Source organism: Balaenoptera acutorostrata, chromosome 9 (genome assembly GCF_949987535.1).
Source record: "Balaenoptera acutorostrata chromosome 9, mBalAcu1.1, whole genome shotgun sequence".
NCBI lineage: Eukaryota > Metazoa > Chordata > Mammalia > Artiodactyla > Balaenopteridae > Balaenoptera > Balaenoptera acutorostrata.
Genome location: NC_080072.1, coordinates 24,827,114 through 24,842,531, shown reverse-complemented (window position 1 = coordinate 24,842,531; position 15,418 = coordinate 24,827,114). Strand labels below are relative to the sequence as shown.

General features: G+C 39.7%; 1 protein-coding gene across 20 annotated transcripts in view; it reads left to right on the top strand.

The window, feature by feature from the left end:
- Positions 1-15,418, top strand: part of CD44 (CD44 molecule (Indian blood group)) — an 88,290-nt gene that overhangs the window by 47,475 nt on the left and 25,397 nt on the right. For 5 of the 20 annotated variants that reach the window (XM_057551998.1, XM_057551999.1, XM_007181067.2 and 2 more), the window contains exons 5-9: positions 1,926-2,156; positions 9,223-9,393; positions 10,620-10,775; positions 12,950-13,063; positions 13,537-13,653. In XM_057551998.1, the coding sequence (XP_057407981.1) occupies positions 1,926-2,156; positions 9,223-9,393; positions 10,620-10,775; positions 12,950-13,063; positions 13,537-13,653 (789 nt within the window). The remainder of the gene's footprint in view (positions 1-1,925; positions 2,157-9,222; positions 9,394-10,619; positions 10,776-12,949; positions 13,064-13,536; positions 13,654-15,418) is intronic. The other 15 variants (XM_007181072.3, XM_007181073.3, XM_007181074.3 and 12 more) reach the window with 6 other exon arrangements.

The window sequence follows — 15,418 nt, the reverse complement described above, 5'->3', positions numbered from 1 at the left end:
AAAGGATATAAACTTCCTGATACGCGTTTCATCATGATTTACAACATGTCGACCTAAAACCATCTTGATTATCCTCAGAAGTAGGCAGTTGGCACTGCGGAAAACAGAATATTTCAGCCAGAACTTTCAAATAGGTCAACCTGTTAACCTTGATCTGATCGACTCTGAGCCTCATTTTTTGAGAAGTATCACAGTGGCGAGGAGGCTGGATTTCTGCCTCCTAAGAGCCAGACCCCTCGGTGTGCATGGGGACAGTGGTGATGGTGGCAGGGGGACCAGAATCTTCCTGGACCACACAGTTCCAGCCCCCCACAGTTAGGTAAGAGATTGCCCCTGGCCTATACCTTGGAAAAAGAAGGGGAGGCCTGCACTGTGAGGTGTGCTGTCTACATCAGGCCTGGTTTGAAATCCTAGTTCTTTACCACCCGGGTGATCTGAGCCTCAGTTTTCTCATCCGAGTAATGAAACAACATATGAAATTTGTCATGAAAATTAAGAAAGATAATGTGTCTGATGCACGCCTGGCCCATAGTAGATGCTCAATAAATGCCCCATTTCCTTGGTCCCCACGGATCTCTCTCAAGAGAGATCTCTTAGACCTGTTCAAATTTAGTCATATTTTCTTGTCAGATCTTTATCCGCAGAGATAATTAGGGTGATTGAGACTTTGGAATGTTTTCAAATTTATGTGTTATTAGTAGTTCTACTTGGGCAATCTAGATAGGCAGACAGACAGACTCTTTAGTCCTACCAATGCCATACAGCAGAAAATCATTTCCGCTAAATGCACACTTGTGCAGTGAGTGACCCACACTTGAAGGCAACAAACACATTTAGAGGAGAACAATGAAAGAAGGCCTTCTTGCTCTTTCTCCTGTCAATCTAGTCATCTGCTTGTTTAAACCAAAGACTTTGACCTTTGTATACATCCGTGCTTCTTCATTTTAGGTTGAATTTCACAGAAGATGGCAGAGGCTCTGTCGATATTTAAGCATGCTGATTTCTTAGCCAGGACTGGGAGTTCATTTAAACTGACAACATTTACCCCTTAGAAAGAAAATTTAATTCTTCGTGGATTTTTAAATTTATAGGCATACCTCAGAGGTATTGCGGGTTAGGTTTCAGACCACCGCAATAAAGCGAATATTGCAATAAATTTTTTTTGGTTTCCCAGCACATATAGAAATTACGTTTACACTATACTGTAGTCCAAGTGTGTAATAGCATTATGTTTTAAAAAACATGCCTTAATTAAAAATATTTTATTGCTAAAAAATGCTAACCATTATCTAACAACGCAGAGTTTCCACAAGTCTTCAAGGTGTAAAACACAGTATCTGTGAAGCTATAAAGTGAAGCACAAATAAATGAATTATGCTTGTATATTCCCTGCTGAGACCGATCGCTTCTTTGTCTCCTATTTCAAATCCTCTCTCGAAATAGATGGAAATAATAGCAACAAATATTACATGCACTTGAGAAGGGAGGGTAGGGACCAGGCAGGAGAATTATCACTTATTGAGCACCAGCTCTGTCTTGAATACTACACTAAGCACTTTCCATGCAACATATCATATGTGCTCATAGCAGAAGCTAGTATCATCCCTATTTTACAAATGGTGAAACTGAAGCTCAGAGGGTTACCTACCTTGTCTAGAGCCACACAAAGCTGGGATTTGAAACTGGGGACTCCCAAACACACCCTCTTTCCCCCTCCCCATCTCCAGGGTGTGTAGGTGGGCAGGGAGGGTTCACTTTCTTAGTGCATCGGTCACTCTATCCCCCCAACTAGAGAGGTAGTTAGGTGTTGTTTTGCTTCATAAAAAAGAAAAATAGCTTTGAAGTCTTCTAAGATAGGCCACAGTTTTCCTACAGTCGGAAAACGTCAGCTGTCAAGCTCTGAAAGTGCCTCCTCTGTCTCCCAGCTATTGTTAACCGCGATGGCACCCGGTACACCAAGAAAGGGGAATACAGAACTAACCCCGACGACATCAACCCCAGCACCGCTCCCGAGGAGGACATGAGCAGTGGATCCTCCAGTGAGAGAAGCACTTCAGGGGGCTACATCTTCCACACCCATCTTCCAACCGTGTACCCGACCCCGGACCAAGATAGTCCCGGGGTCTCCAGCAACCCAGAGACTACCCCGACTACCAGTAAGGAGAATGAATCACTGTGCTTTCCAATAGCGATTCGTTTGCAAAAAACGTCTCTGCTCTTTCCTGAGCGATCCGCACTCACGCGTTGATTGCCTCCGTCTCTAGAAGGTGGTGACATCATCTGGGGAGGCGGGCTGCCGTGGTTGTCAGTGCACTGTATACATTGACGGCTACTGACTACCTTTTTTTTTTTTTTCCTCTACGAGAAGTACCATATTGGAAGTTTTTCAGAAGAACTTCCTTTGTTCTCTTGTCCCAGAGATACGGTGACAATTCAAGCCGGATGCAGAAGCTATTTTCATTTTTGCATGTTTCCTTCTTGTTCGTATCCATCTGTGGATAAGACTGTTTTCATAAAGTTGTGATCACAGCGTATGCATGCCATTTCATCTGCTACTTTTCTCCGTTTAATTTTATATTTTTAGGTTTTAACCTGATTTATATTCATATTATTAATTGAGTAATAATTAGTCGTATTCACCACCCATGATTTGCTAAACAATTCCTTTGTTTTTGGTCTAAGGAAGCATACCTGAAGGAGTTATCTGATCAAATTAATCTGCTTAAGAGTTTGCTATCCCAGCTGGTAGGGGAAGGTTCTTAATTCTTGCTTGGTTATGTGGGTAACGTTACTTTGGGACAGCTAGAGTGCAAATATGTAAACACTGCGTTAGATTTCTTTGGGTTTTTGGCCCTGGTGCTTCAGTTTCATTGGAAAGTGTTTACATTTTCCCCTTGTCTCCTTCTCTGCTTCCTTCTTTGCTTTTCCCCTATGGTTTGTTTTAAAACAGGTTTCCGGATGGGCTGCGTTCCTTCTGTGGAGGATTATTCACGCTCAAATAGGGCATCTGCCTCTTGAGCAGCTTTCCTAGTATGGTGTGGATTTTCTCTCTTCCTGGCTATGGCTCTTGAGCGGTGGAACTCGGGTCTTCAAAGAGTGTGGCAGAAATTTACTGGTTTGCAAATGCTCTAGACAGGGCCCTTTTCTATTCCTCATCACCCAGAAGCCAGGGAAATCACCAGAGCACTAGGATTTTTTTTTTTAACATCTTTATTGGAGTATAATTGCTTTACAGTGGTGTGTTTCTGCTTTATAACAAAGTGAATCAGCTATACATATACATATATCCCCATATCTCCTCCCTCATGCATCTCCCTCCCACCCTCTGTATCCCACCTCTCTAGGTGGTCGCAAAGCACTGAGCTGATCTCCCTGTGCTATGTGGCTGCTTCCCACTAGCTATCTATTTTACATTTGGTAGTGTATATATGTCCATGCCACTCTCTCACTTCGTCCCAGCTTACCCTTCCCATTCCCTGTGTCCTCAAGTCCATTCTCTACGTTGCGTCTTTATTCCTGTCCTGCCCCTAGGTTCTTCAGAACCATTTTTTTTTTTTTTTTTTAGTTTCCATATATATGTGTTAGCATACGGTATTTTTCTCTTTCTGACTTACTCCACTCTGTATGACCGTCTCTAGGTCCATCCACCTCTCTACAAATAACTCAATTTTGTTTCTTTTTATGGCTGAGTAATATTCCATTGTATATATGTGCCACATCTTCTTTATCCATTCATCCGTCGATGAACACTTAGGTTTTAATGTAAGGTTACTTTCTCAACAGTGTCTTAAATTTCTGTTAGCATGTTGCTGAGAAGAGTGATACAAGTAGGGTTGGGTTCTGGTCATTCTCCTTAGATTCTTTGAAACATTTCAAAAAGCAGATATTTTCAAACTTCCCATGATTTTCCAGATTATTGGCTCTCCGAAGATTGTGTCACTGTATTGTCTGTAATTCCATGGACAACCTTCTCGAGAGAAGCTTCTGCAAACCAGGCAGGTGGGGCTGCTAGTTACTTGCTGCTTCTTGAGTTCCCTGCCTTCGTAAAGTAGCCACATTGAAGGAGTTTATCATCAGGACATGCAATTTTGTCAGATGTTGGCAAACGCAACAACTAGTGGTCTCAGCAGGAAGCAGATCGGGTCTATCCTAAAGTACCATTTCCCACCAAAGAAGAAAATAGTGACAAAATATATCTTGTGGGAACCAGATGAAATTAACATTCAAGCTGCTAACAGCCTATAGAGAAATAGTATTTCACATGTCCTTTAAAAAAGGCAATGAGGACATTTTATAAACATTCATAGCACATCTTTTAAAGGACCGCACCTCTCCTGCCTTAGTCAGCAAACATATTTTGAAGACCTACTACGTACCAAGCTATTCTAATGCCTGGGACCTATCGGTAAACACCATTAGAAAGTAATATTGAGGAGAAGTAAGGATTAGTAACCTAGTCATTCATTCAACTGGTATTTGAGGTCTTCTCTGTGCAAGACATTGCTCTAGTTACTAGGGACTCAGAGTTCGACCTACCTTCATGGAGCCTATATACTGTTCAGAAATCAAGGAAATGATTTAGGTAAGTATGTTTACTTAACTACAAATAGTTCAGGATTTGGGTTGAGAAAAGAATTGTGCTTTCCTCCTTCCAGAGCCCTTAGTTAAGTGTCAGTAGTTTAGGAAGAGAGAGACTTGTATGTCCAACAGAGTGAGTCCAGAGCCAACCTGAGAGTCATGGAAGTGCTATAGAACCCAATACGGCAGCACCAAATAAATCAGCTCATGGGAAGAAAGGTGTCAAAGAAAAGATTCAGGTAGAAACTTGAACGTAGCGTATGGTGTACTCAAACAAGTTAGCACTGGTTCATGAATAAACCATAGTTTCTAAGCCCAGTGAGGATAATCCCCAAACCTCATGAGTGTTGGACTGAGAGTTGGGACTTACCAGGAGGGAGTGATTGCAAATCTCCCCTAATGCGTGCAGGAGGGCAGAGGTCAAGAGGAGGGCTGGCTGAGCACAGAGAAGAGTATCTTTGGCTTGTGTGGCTGATTCCATCCTTAAGGGTCCTTAGTGGGTGGCAATAGGGAGAGCGAGTGAGAACGACCATCTGGGTAGGTTTTGACTTCCAGCAGGCTTTCTATTATAAATGTTGTTTTTGGAAGTGCTTTCCTGGAGGTATGTCATCAGCCTTTTTTCTATTGGTGATCTGGAATTCTTTGGAATCCAAAAACTTAAACTAATTCAGGAAGCAGACTCCTGCCTTGGAACGCTCTATTTCCTTGTCTTCTGGGTGTAAAAGAAAAATATATGTGTGTGTGTATATATTTTTTTTTTAATTTTTATCATTATTTTTATTTTTTGGTCTGGCATGGTCTACTTGGGTGGGGAAAATTGAAAACTCTGCTGTCTAGGCAGTAGCTTTTTTCATTTTCCCCAAATCTCATACACTTCTTTTTAGGAAGACAGAAATAATGCCTATTTCTGTCTTGCTTTTGTATGTTTGCTTCCTGTTGGTCTCTATCTGATGTACTATGGGGTGAGGGTGGCCAGAGTTCTGCATCTTTAATAAAGTTACTGAGGTAAGAATGTGGTGTCTGCAGATTTTCCAAGGGGATGCTCGGTTTATCTGGGGGCATCAGTGGCGAAATTGGTTCCAATTTCTCTAGTCTATTCTGTGCAAATGTGTCCTTTGTAGCATAGAGCATATTGTGTAGGTAGTTGACATTGGGTGTGTATAGAGTCAAAGCTTTTAACCTGGAGTTCATGGACATCCAGTAGGTTCAATGATAGGCCATAAACTATTTAAGAGCCACCAAAAAAAATATGCAAAACTTTGAGAATACCTATGTGTAGGATCTGGTTTTTGAGGAGAGAAGCTATAACATATCAGATTTTCAAGGGTGCATATGACTCAAAACAGTTTTTAAAAATCTCAGCTGGTTTAGATGTTTATCCTGATGATCTTTGCCATTCCTCTTCTACACGGAAACATTCTGGACTCAAGTCTAGCTTGAGAGTCAAGTGGGAGATTTCAAATTGCAAAATAGCACCGATTATCCTTTCTCTAATTTGAATAGAGTCCAGAATTTCTCTAACTTGGGCAGTTGTGTTTCTTTTCTGGAAACACATTCTGAATTAGAATTAAAAGTGACAGAAAGTGTTAGATGGATACTTGACAAAGCTTTATCTGATTTCAACACTTTGAATACACACCCTTTGCAAAGTTCCTGCTCAAGTATAAAGCTTGACTTGAGATTAATGAGTGTGGGTGGAACTTTGAAATGCTAGTTGTCATCACAAGCTTCCTGGGTAAAATGATAGACAGATCCAAAAGATACAAGCAAGCACCTCTAAAGATATTCCAAAAATAAATGAATGATCCAGTTCATGGCTGGGTCACCCAATCAGGTAGCTATAAAATATTTTTTCCATCACGGGTTATTCAGTTGCTACTTGGTTTTGTTCTGAGCCTGTATTCAGGGGTCTCAGTTTGAAGAATGGGTAGCACTCTGTGGTTATCCATAAAGAATTTGCATTTCTGATGTTGTCCTAAGATTCTAAGAGATTTTAGGAGACTGGAAAGATAAAATCAGGTCTCACTCTTCTCTAATCTTCACTCTATAATATACACATACATTTTATATAGACAGGACTGAGAGTGAAGGTTTTCTAGAAAGACCTCACTAAATGATATTTTCATAATCGATCCAGTTACTTCAGCTGTGCACTCAAACAGCCATACAGCAGCTCAGGAGCAAAATAATTGGATATGGTCCTCGTTTGGTAATTCACAGCCTAAGACTCAGGATCAGACAACAACAGCAATGGCAGGGAAACTGTTATGTCTTTTGCTTATCTGTTGTCCTAAGTGCCAAGCCTTTCATTGTTAAGGGAAAGGAAACCATTATCATGCCGAAGTTTCCTACTGATGTTCTGTCATCATCCTTAGTGAGAACAGGATCTGGTACCATTTCATTTAACAGAGAGGCCCACTGTCTGGGGACATGACTGGATTCTGCTCAATGTCCTACTTGTTTTCCTTTGGCAACATGCACATAGAATCAGAATTATTTTTCCTTCAGAGCTTCAATTAAGAGATTAATTCAGAACATGTCCTCTTAAAAGAAGTCTATTAGAAAATGCATACTCCTACTTTCCACTGCTCTAATTATCACAGCCAGTAATAATAATAGAGGAAAATACTGATTTACAGATGGAAAGTATAGGCCCTGAACAATTGTTTGGACATCTGATACCTCAACTGTAAAGTATGGGAAGTGACCTGTTGCTTTATATCAAAATCTAGGCCTCTAACAAGCTCCCTGGATGTTTGACTGTTAATTCTAAATCACTATAAAGTGTTTTGAGAGTCTGAGAGCTTTTGCGGAAAAAAGATTCAGAGTCTATAACAATGGGATATTATAAGCATATCTTCACTTATTAACTTTCATTGATGGAGGATATGGCCAATATTTCAAAATAATTAAGCATTTTTTATGCAGAAAAAGAGTTATAAAAACGGTCCTTTACATTTGCTTAGCTTATAATACATTGAATAAACTGTATTTTTTATTTTGACAAATAATCCTGTGAGGAAAATAGTACTGATGTTATGTTATGATTGCATATCATACTGATTAAGATAATGCTAGAGAGAGAGAGAGAGAGAAAAACTGCAGAATTTTAAAAATGGTATTTTTAAAATGTTGACAATGTTCATCTTCATAGTACAAACACTGTGAAGGAAAAGGTCTTGTCAGTACTTCATCTTGGGACACTTCTGGGCTTTCTTGATAACTGGAAAAAAGAAATCTAATTCACTTTACTTTTGTACTTGGCGATTTAATGATGGTTTCAGCCTCTCTGCTTGAACTTTTTTCAGTTTTTTATCTACTATTCTCTACTGTTCTTCTGATGCACATCATGGTTGCAGAAATGACAGTCTTTGGAAGTTTTCAAATCAAGACTCTTGCTTCTGGTCTTGTTAGTGAGATCATTGGGTCACTTCATCTTCGTCTGTCTTTCCTGATTGATTATCCTATTATCAAAAACTGGGTCTCAAAATGTTCTGTTCTGCTTTGCAAAATCTAGTGTTGATATAAAAGTGACCATGGGCAAGGCTGCTAGGGAATTTGGACGCCAACTGAAGTGGAATGGCATCTCTTTCAGGCTTCCACCTCATGGGTCCTTCTTCCACGTATCAGGGATTGCTGGGGCTATGTGTGTGGGACTGCTGGCAGAAATGTCATACCCTAAATTCTTGGAGGATGACATTGGTTGACCAAGATAGAATGTGTAGAAGATGATGGGCTAGGACTCATCATCCTTTAGAATCAAAGACTCTCAGATGTGGGGAGGATCTTAAATGGTCTCGTTCCATCAACATTTCTAATCGTTTAATCGCTTACACAATTTTCCTGCTAAGTGCTCTTTCTGATGGTGGGGGTTATAATACTTTTTGTATAATACTGTCATTGTTGGAGAGTTCAGATTATTACCTTTTTAAATCTAACATCTGGAAGAATATTGATCTCCCTGAAATTCTTACCACAGGTCCTAGTTTGACCTTTTAGGAACACAAACAAAAATTTAATCCCTTGTTTATGTTATAGCCTTTCAAAATTCAAAAAGACAGTTCTCATGCTGTCCTCGAGACTTCTCTCTTGTTTAATCAGACTAACTTCAGACAAGTCAAGATCTGTCCAGCACAGCTTTTTCATCTTCAAGATGAGGAGCATGAACCAGATGCTGTTTAAGGTCCTTCCGTCTCTGACATTCTATGAACCCTGGTTTGGGCCTTGGAAAGAAATGGAACTTCTGTGCTTTTTCTCTTTCTTTCCGCCATCTGTATCATGTATAGATGACTCTTGAGTGGTAAAAGAGTGAAAGCACATACAATGCTATTTCTTAGGCACTGATAATTAACCTTTCAACAATCAATTCAATTATGGTTACAACAGCTTTTTTTTTGTTTTTTTAATATTTATTTATGGCTGTGTTGGGTCTTCCCTTCTGTGCGAGGGCTTTCTCCAGTTGCGGCAAGCGGGGGCCACTCTTCATCGCGGTGCGCGGGCCTCTCACTGTCGCGACCTCTCTTGTTGCGGAGCACAGGCTCCAGATGCGCAGGCTCAGTAGTTGTGGCGCACGGGCTTAGTTGCTCCACGGCACGTGGGATCTTCCCAGACCAGGGCTCGAACTCGTGTCCCCTGCATTGGCAGGCAGATTCTCAACCACTGCACCACCAAGGAAGCCCACAACAGCTTTGATGAGCACTAGTGGTACAACTTCCAAAACAGCAACCAAGAGGCAAGAAGTCCAGGATTGGTTTTCTTGGTGGTTTCAGCCATCAACATCCAAGATTCATCTTCACACCACAACAATTATGGCTGGTAATGAGTTATTATTATCTCATTTCATATGTTTTCTTGGCAGTCTTCAATAATTTTCATTGACTTCGGGGATATTGTCAAAGTCTAAAGTTCATGCTGGTTTCACAAATGTTTTTCATGACTCTGAGATCTATATGTTTGACTTTCTAGTACTAAGTAAGCAGATTTCTTCTTTCTATTCTATAGAATTAATGTAGCCCAAGAGGAGGCTAATATGGGGGCTGGAAAAGGGGGCTAGGTCTTTCTCAATGACAGAACAAAACTTTGACTCTGAAAGATGTTCTAAAATGACTGAAGTGATAAAAAGTTCTTGACTTTTCATGTGAAAATAAAATAGCATAGGTAGAGCTAACAAAAATCTCCATCAATGGAACTGTTTTTGGGATAAATACTCATAGGATGCAAAGATAAATGGTCATTCTGAAAGATAGCATGAATCTCATTCAAAATATAGGAAACCCCTTTCTAGTAAAGAGACAGCTACAGTAACCACTGCGAAGAGGTGGAGGCTTTCCATCTCCTTTCCTAGGATTGCATCCAAAAGGGAAAAAGTGAGAATTTTCCCAAATATTGGCTGCAATCCACTCTAGTCAACCCTTTTGGTTGACTAATAAATGCCCCGCAAAATTTCTCTGTTAATTGACTAATTTTTTTTTTTTTTTTTTTTTGTCTACATGCTGAAGGATTGATGGGAACTGCAGTGTAGCTTTCCTTTGCGTTCAGAGCTACAGTAATCGAATGCTAGAGAAGATCAAACCTAATAGCTGGGTGAATAGCAAATAGTGAATACAACTAAGGGATTTTTAGAAATGACTGACGTGTTTAGATTCCAAGGTTTTACTGAAGGTGGCTTGATAAAACAAATAGGCACGTGTGAAACCTTTTCATTCTATTCTTGACACCCTAGCTTTCATGGCAAATGGTTAATAAGTTAATAATAAATGCATCTGAAAGCATGGGGCTGTGTTTATTGGCCTTTTTTTTCTTTTACTTGTTTGGTGAGGTTATGTCCATATTTATTCTTTTAACTTCCTTAAAAAGAGTGTTCAGTTATAAAGATCATAGCCAGTTGTTTTTAGATCTATACATTAGCTTCAGAGACCAGAATATAAGAATTTGGGGTATAGAAGTCAAATCTCTCACTTTCTTCTTATGATCTTGGGAATTCTTTTATACATTCTGTGCCTGATTTTCTTCCTTTGTCAAATGGGTTGCTTGGCATCCAGCTCAGCCACTAATGCAAGTCACCACAACAGGTACGGATTCAAATATCATCTCAGCAGGCTGGGAGCCAACTGAAGAAAATGAAGATGAAAGTGACAGACACCCCAGTTATTCTGGATCAGGCATTGATGATGATGAAGATTTTATCTCCAGCACCAGTAAGAATAATCAATTCCTGTAGAACCACCTATGCCAGGCTTATCGATTAATCTGAGTGATGCCCAAGAGTATCGATCTTAGGAAATAGTTAATATGAAAAATGAGCATAAGCCTATGATCACATGTTAATTATACCTTGATGAGATTGTGAAGGAAAAAACTGATTTTTTTTTTCGTGGAAACCAAAATATATTTGGAGGAGAAATGGAAAAAATATCTTTTATAAAATTCCTAATGCCTCAGGTACTTCCTGTTTTGTTTATTTATGTGTTAAAGCTGAGCTATATAACAAAACAGTGCCAATTATTAAAAACAAATCGTGAAACCATTGCATAATAGTATCCAAATTCGTGACAATTATAAAACTGTTTGGGAACAGAGATGGAAATTGAGCTGAAAGGTCCTTAAAAAAAAATTCAAAGGTTGGTCTAATATTCTGCCAAATGACTGAGTTTCCTATACATACCTGTCACGATCTGAGGTATTGCTGAACCGAGATGAGAATCCTGAACCTGACTCCATCACAGCTCTGCCTTTTTTTTTAGAGAAGATGTGCCTTTGAGGTGCTACATGAGCTCTCTCAGGTCACAGAAGCCCTGTCCGTCCAACTGGAAACTGAGGGTTTCATCCCCAAAAAGACAGCACCCCAGGAGGGAGGGGTCCAAAAGCATAGCTTAGGCCTGAGGCATCTGAGTATATGACATCGATACAACAAATACTCGAGATGAACTATATGCTTTATATCTAAGCTTTCAAGTAGTGTATTCCTTAGTTGGACACCCCTGCAGAGCTTAGAGACCTAACAAAAAAAACTCTCTTGAGTTACTTCAAAAAGAAAAGCAAATACCCCAAGACACTGGAGCTTTACTGTTATACTGTCTGCTGGGTTCAGGATGTGACCACATCTTCTAAGTCGGGCATCAGGAAAGATGTGGTCTTGACACTTGAGAAACTAAACCCTCTTGAGTGGCAAGCCAAACAGATCAACCTGAAAATAAATCGTATCATCAAGCTCCAGGGGAAAACGTCCCTTGATACTTTTTCATCTCTGTGGCATATTTTCCGATTTCAGCTCACTTGTCTTCTTGGCACCTGTGCACGTAATTCAGCAGGATGCCCTCTCTCTTCTGTAGGGGTGTGATAACTGCCAGTTTTTCATGCTTACTGAGAATGTAGTTAATGATTCTAAACCTGATTTTATTAACTTGTGAAGTAGAGCTGATAGTATTATAGTTCTGAAAAGAGTTTTGTATTATTTGGGTATCAAAATAAAGTTTGAAAGAATTAGGATGTATTTGCAAATAACCTTTCACAAAAGACATTGATTCTGATTTTGTCATGGTTCTTCTGTCAGGTGCATCTCCTCTTCCAGCCCTATCATTTTGGGTGACAGTATCAGGGCACTGGTGGATGTACGCCCCTTTTTATCTTCGGGGAGCTGCTGTGATGGTGGTTGGTTACCTATGGTGTTTTCTACTGAATGTATGCGTCTTGGTTTTCTTTCATTGGCTGTGAATGGCTTGCTCATGAAATGCTTTGTGTTTGATGAGAATACCATAGGTGTGTGATAAATATAAATATTCAGAAATGTATAGCTAAATCATACGGCTGTTCTAGGTAGATATTCTTTGTTAGAATCATCTATAGGAAAGCTCTGGCTGCTCAGGGTATTTCTTTCCCCACCAAAACTACTAATAATGTAAACTGGTCATCATGGTATAACTTTTCAGGTATCTACTCTTCAGCCTGAGGATCTACATGTAGCACACTTGGCAGTGTTACAGATTCCTTGGGCTTTCAGTTGCAGAGGGTAATTACAGACTGCATGGACAGGCAAAGCGCTGACGTCTTTGGTTCTCCTTGGTGTAGGGCTGGTGTTTTCAAAGCTGCTCTTCCTCCTGCTGCAGCTTCTTTGGCTGCTTTCTCCAGAAGATCTCATGTTCTGACCCCTACGTGTTCTCTGACAGAATGCAAAGGACACTGAGATGCTTGACAGTATGGCTGAATCAAGCTGAAGGCACTCTCTGCTTTCCCTTCATTTCCACTCAACCATCTATACAGCCTGGTATAGATGAATTACTCTATAGACTGAAGAAGGGAGAGATATGCAAAACAAGTGGTGAAGGCTCAAGAAATAACATTCTCCTAATTACTTCAATCATCATTATCACAGTTTCAACCACACCACGGGTTTTTAACCACCCACAACAGAACCAGGATTGGACGCACCTGAGCCCAGGCCATTCGAATCCAGAAGTATCACTTCAGACAACCACAAGGATGACTGGTAATGGGCTACGCATACTTAATTAAAGATTTTTTTCCCTCAAAGTCTTTGATGCTGCAAAGGTCAATCATCGGGACACAGTGGGAAATTCAGTTAATATCTCATCACAAATTCTTAGTGAACTTTCATGAGGATACTCAATTCAGCTTAGGAGTCATTTGCCAATTATATCATCTGGGCACAAGATATTTTATGTTGCTTTATTATAAAAATGAAAAAGTTAAAATGGTTTGTGGTGCTCCTCTTGATAAAGTGGTTGTAGTATAATAACAGGTAATCATTAAGAAATTTCCATGCCGGTTGGTTTTCTCTTGGGAGATATTAGTGAATTCACTCAAAAGTATTAAGAGGAGATACTCAGAGGTACTATTTAGGCATCGAACCATTAGATGGCATGTACTTTAATGAAAAAACAGAACAATCAAAAGTTGGTTGATAAAAAGTCACAGTGTATGTAACCATCATCACGATAGATGTGGACAGAAGTAGCACCAGTGCTTATGGAGAAAAATGGACCCAGGAAACGCACTCTTCTCTCAGTCACCACGGATATCATGATGAAGAGGAGACCCAGCATCCTACAGGCACAAGTAAGAAGGATGGCAGTCATCAGTTCTGGTTTAGTTGAGTTAGTGAAGTCACTCCCGAGAATAGGGAAGACCTTTTTGCAGACATTGGCTACATCTTCTATTTCCACACAGTCATTTCTTTTATCCCCAGAGCATGAAAAGCTGCCAAATCTGCACACAATTTCTTAGAAATTGGAATAAAATGCTAACTTGTCAGGTGGCCCAAAAGGCCAAAATGTTTAAAAAGTTAAAATGTTTAAAAATATCTGAGATACAGTTTTTGTGTTAAAGTTTCCCAGAGGTTCCATTTGGGTAATTTGTGTGTTTTTATGGAAATGTATGAAGAAGCATGTGTTCTTTTGATGCTTAGTAGTGGGATCTGGAAAGAAAGCATGACAAGTGCAAGGGTCTTTGGAATTCTTATTTTCTATAAAGATCTTTGATGAATCCAGTTTCTTTTTCACATTCTGTTCCTCACTGCATTGTAGAAAGGCATCACTTGTACTCTTTGGAAGGAAGTCAATCGCTCAGATGGTCTATATATGAATTCCTTGACTGTTCTTTTTGTGTTTTTAAGCCCAAGATAACTTGGGGAAGGCTTTGATGCTGTTATTTTTACTTATGTGCAAACATCTCAGGTTTCCTAAAACAATTTCAGGTCTCACTACTGGCCTATGAGGATAGGACAAAAAAAGAAGTAAGAAGTGTATACTCTTTTTTTTTTATCTGTCTCTCAGAGAGATGCCTATGATGTTTGGAATAAAAGAAGCTTTAATTTAGGATAACAGCTTGTAGCATTTTAGAAATTATGGTTCAACCATGATTCTCATAGCCTTGAATACACCTAAAGCAAAAATGTAAGAAACAATCACTTAGAAGCCAAAGGAGTTTGGGAATCCATGGTTTGAGGAGGTCTTCAGACAACAAAAGAAAAGTTTCAGACATCAGCTAGGACTGAATAGGTCACTACCTCCTGGGCATTGTACTGAATACACCCAACAGGCCTACATCTCATTATTGACCCCAACAGATTCGATATACACATGTGGATTATGGGCTGAGTTAACAAAAGAGTCTTCTGATAGAAGAAGGACATAAGAAACAGAATTCTCTTCAGAATGGGATTCTGTACCAGTCCCTTTGGGTCCTAGCAGTGTATTTTAGAAATTATTTAAGGCGGTTTGTACTTAAAAAGTGGAAAACTAAGAGCCTTGGAATTAATGATCCTATTGTCAAAAGATGGGGGGGGAGGGACATGATTACTGGAGGGTAGTTGAAAAATAGGACATAACAGAACCTAACAGAGGGAAAGCAGCAGCTGCTGCAGCAATTCTTTTATCAGGACTTGCAAAACATAAGTGATTCTGGTTGGTGATTCTGGGTGTTATCAAAAGAACATTTACAACTTCCAGAAGAGAGTCATTTGCAATGGAAATCCATTACTCTGCTAACCCATATATTGAAGACAACAAGGGGTTACTGGATATTTAAAGGATCATTGTGTTTTATAAAGAGAGAGGTAGAAGTAGTATAGAATAGTGTGTGTGTGTGCATGTGTGCGTGTGTGTGCACATTTTTTTTTCCTTTCTTTTTTTTAAACTTTAAGTATGCAGTCTATGTTTTGGGTTAATTTTTCTTTTTTTTGTAATTACACCCAGTGTTTTCTCTAACTTTATTATTTGTCAGGAGGTAGTGATTTAGTCAGGGGGGAGGTAAAACTTAAGATTTGGGGTTTTTTTTCCCCTTCCTCTGGATAACCAGTTAACCCCAGGAATGTTTTGGCCAA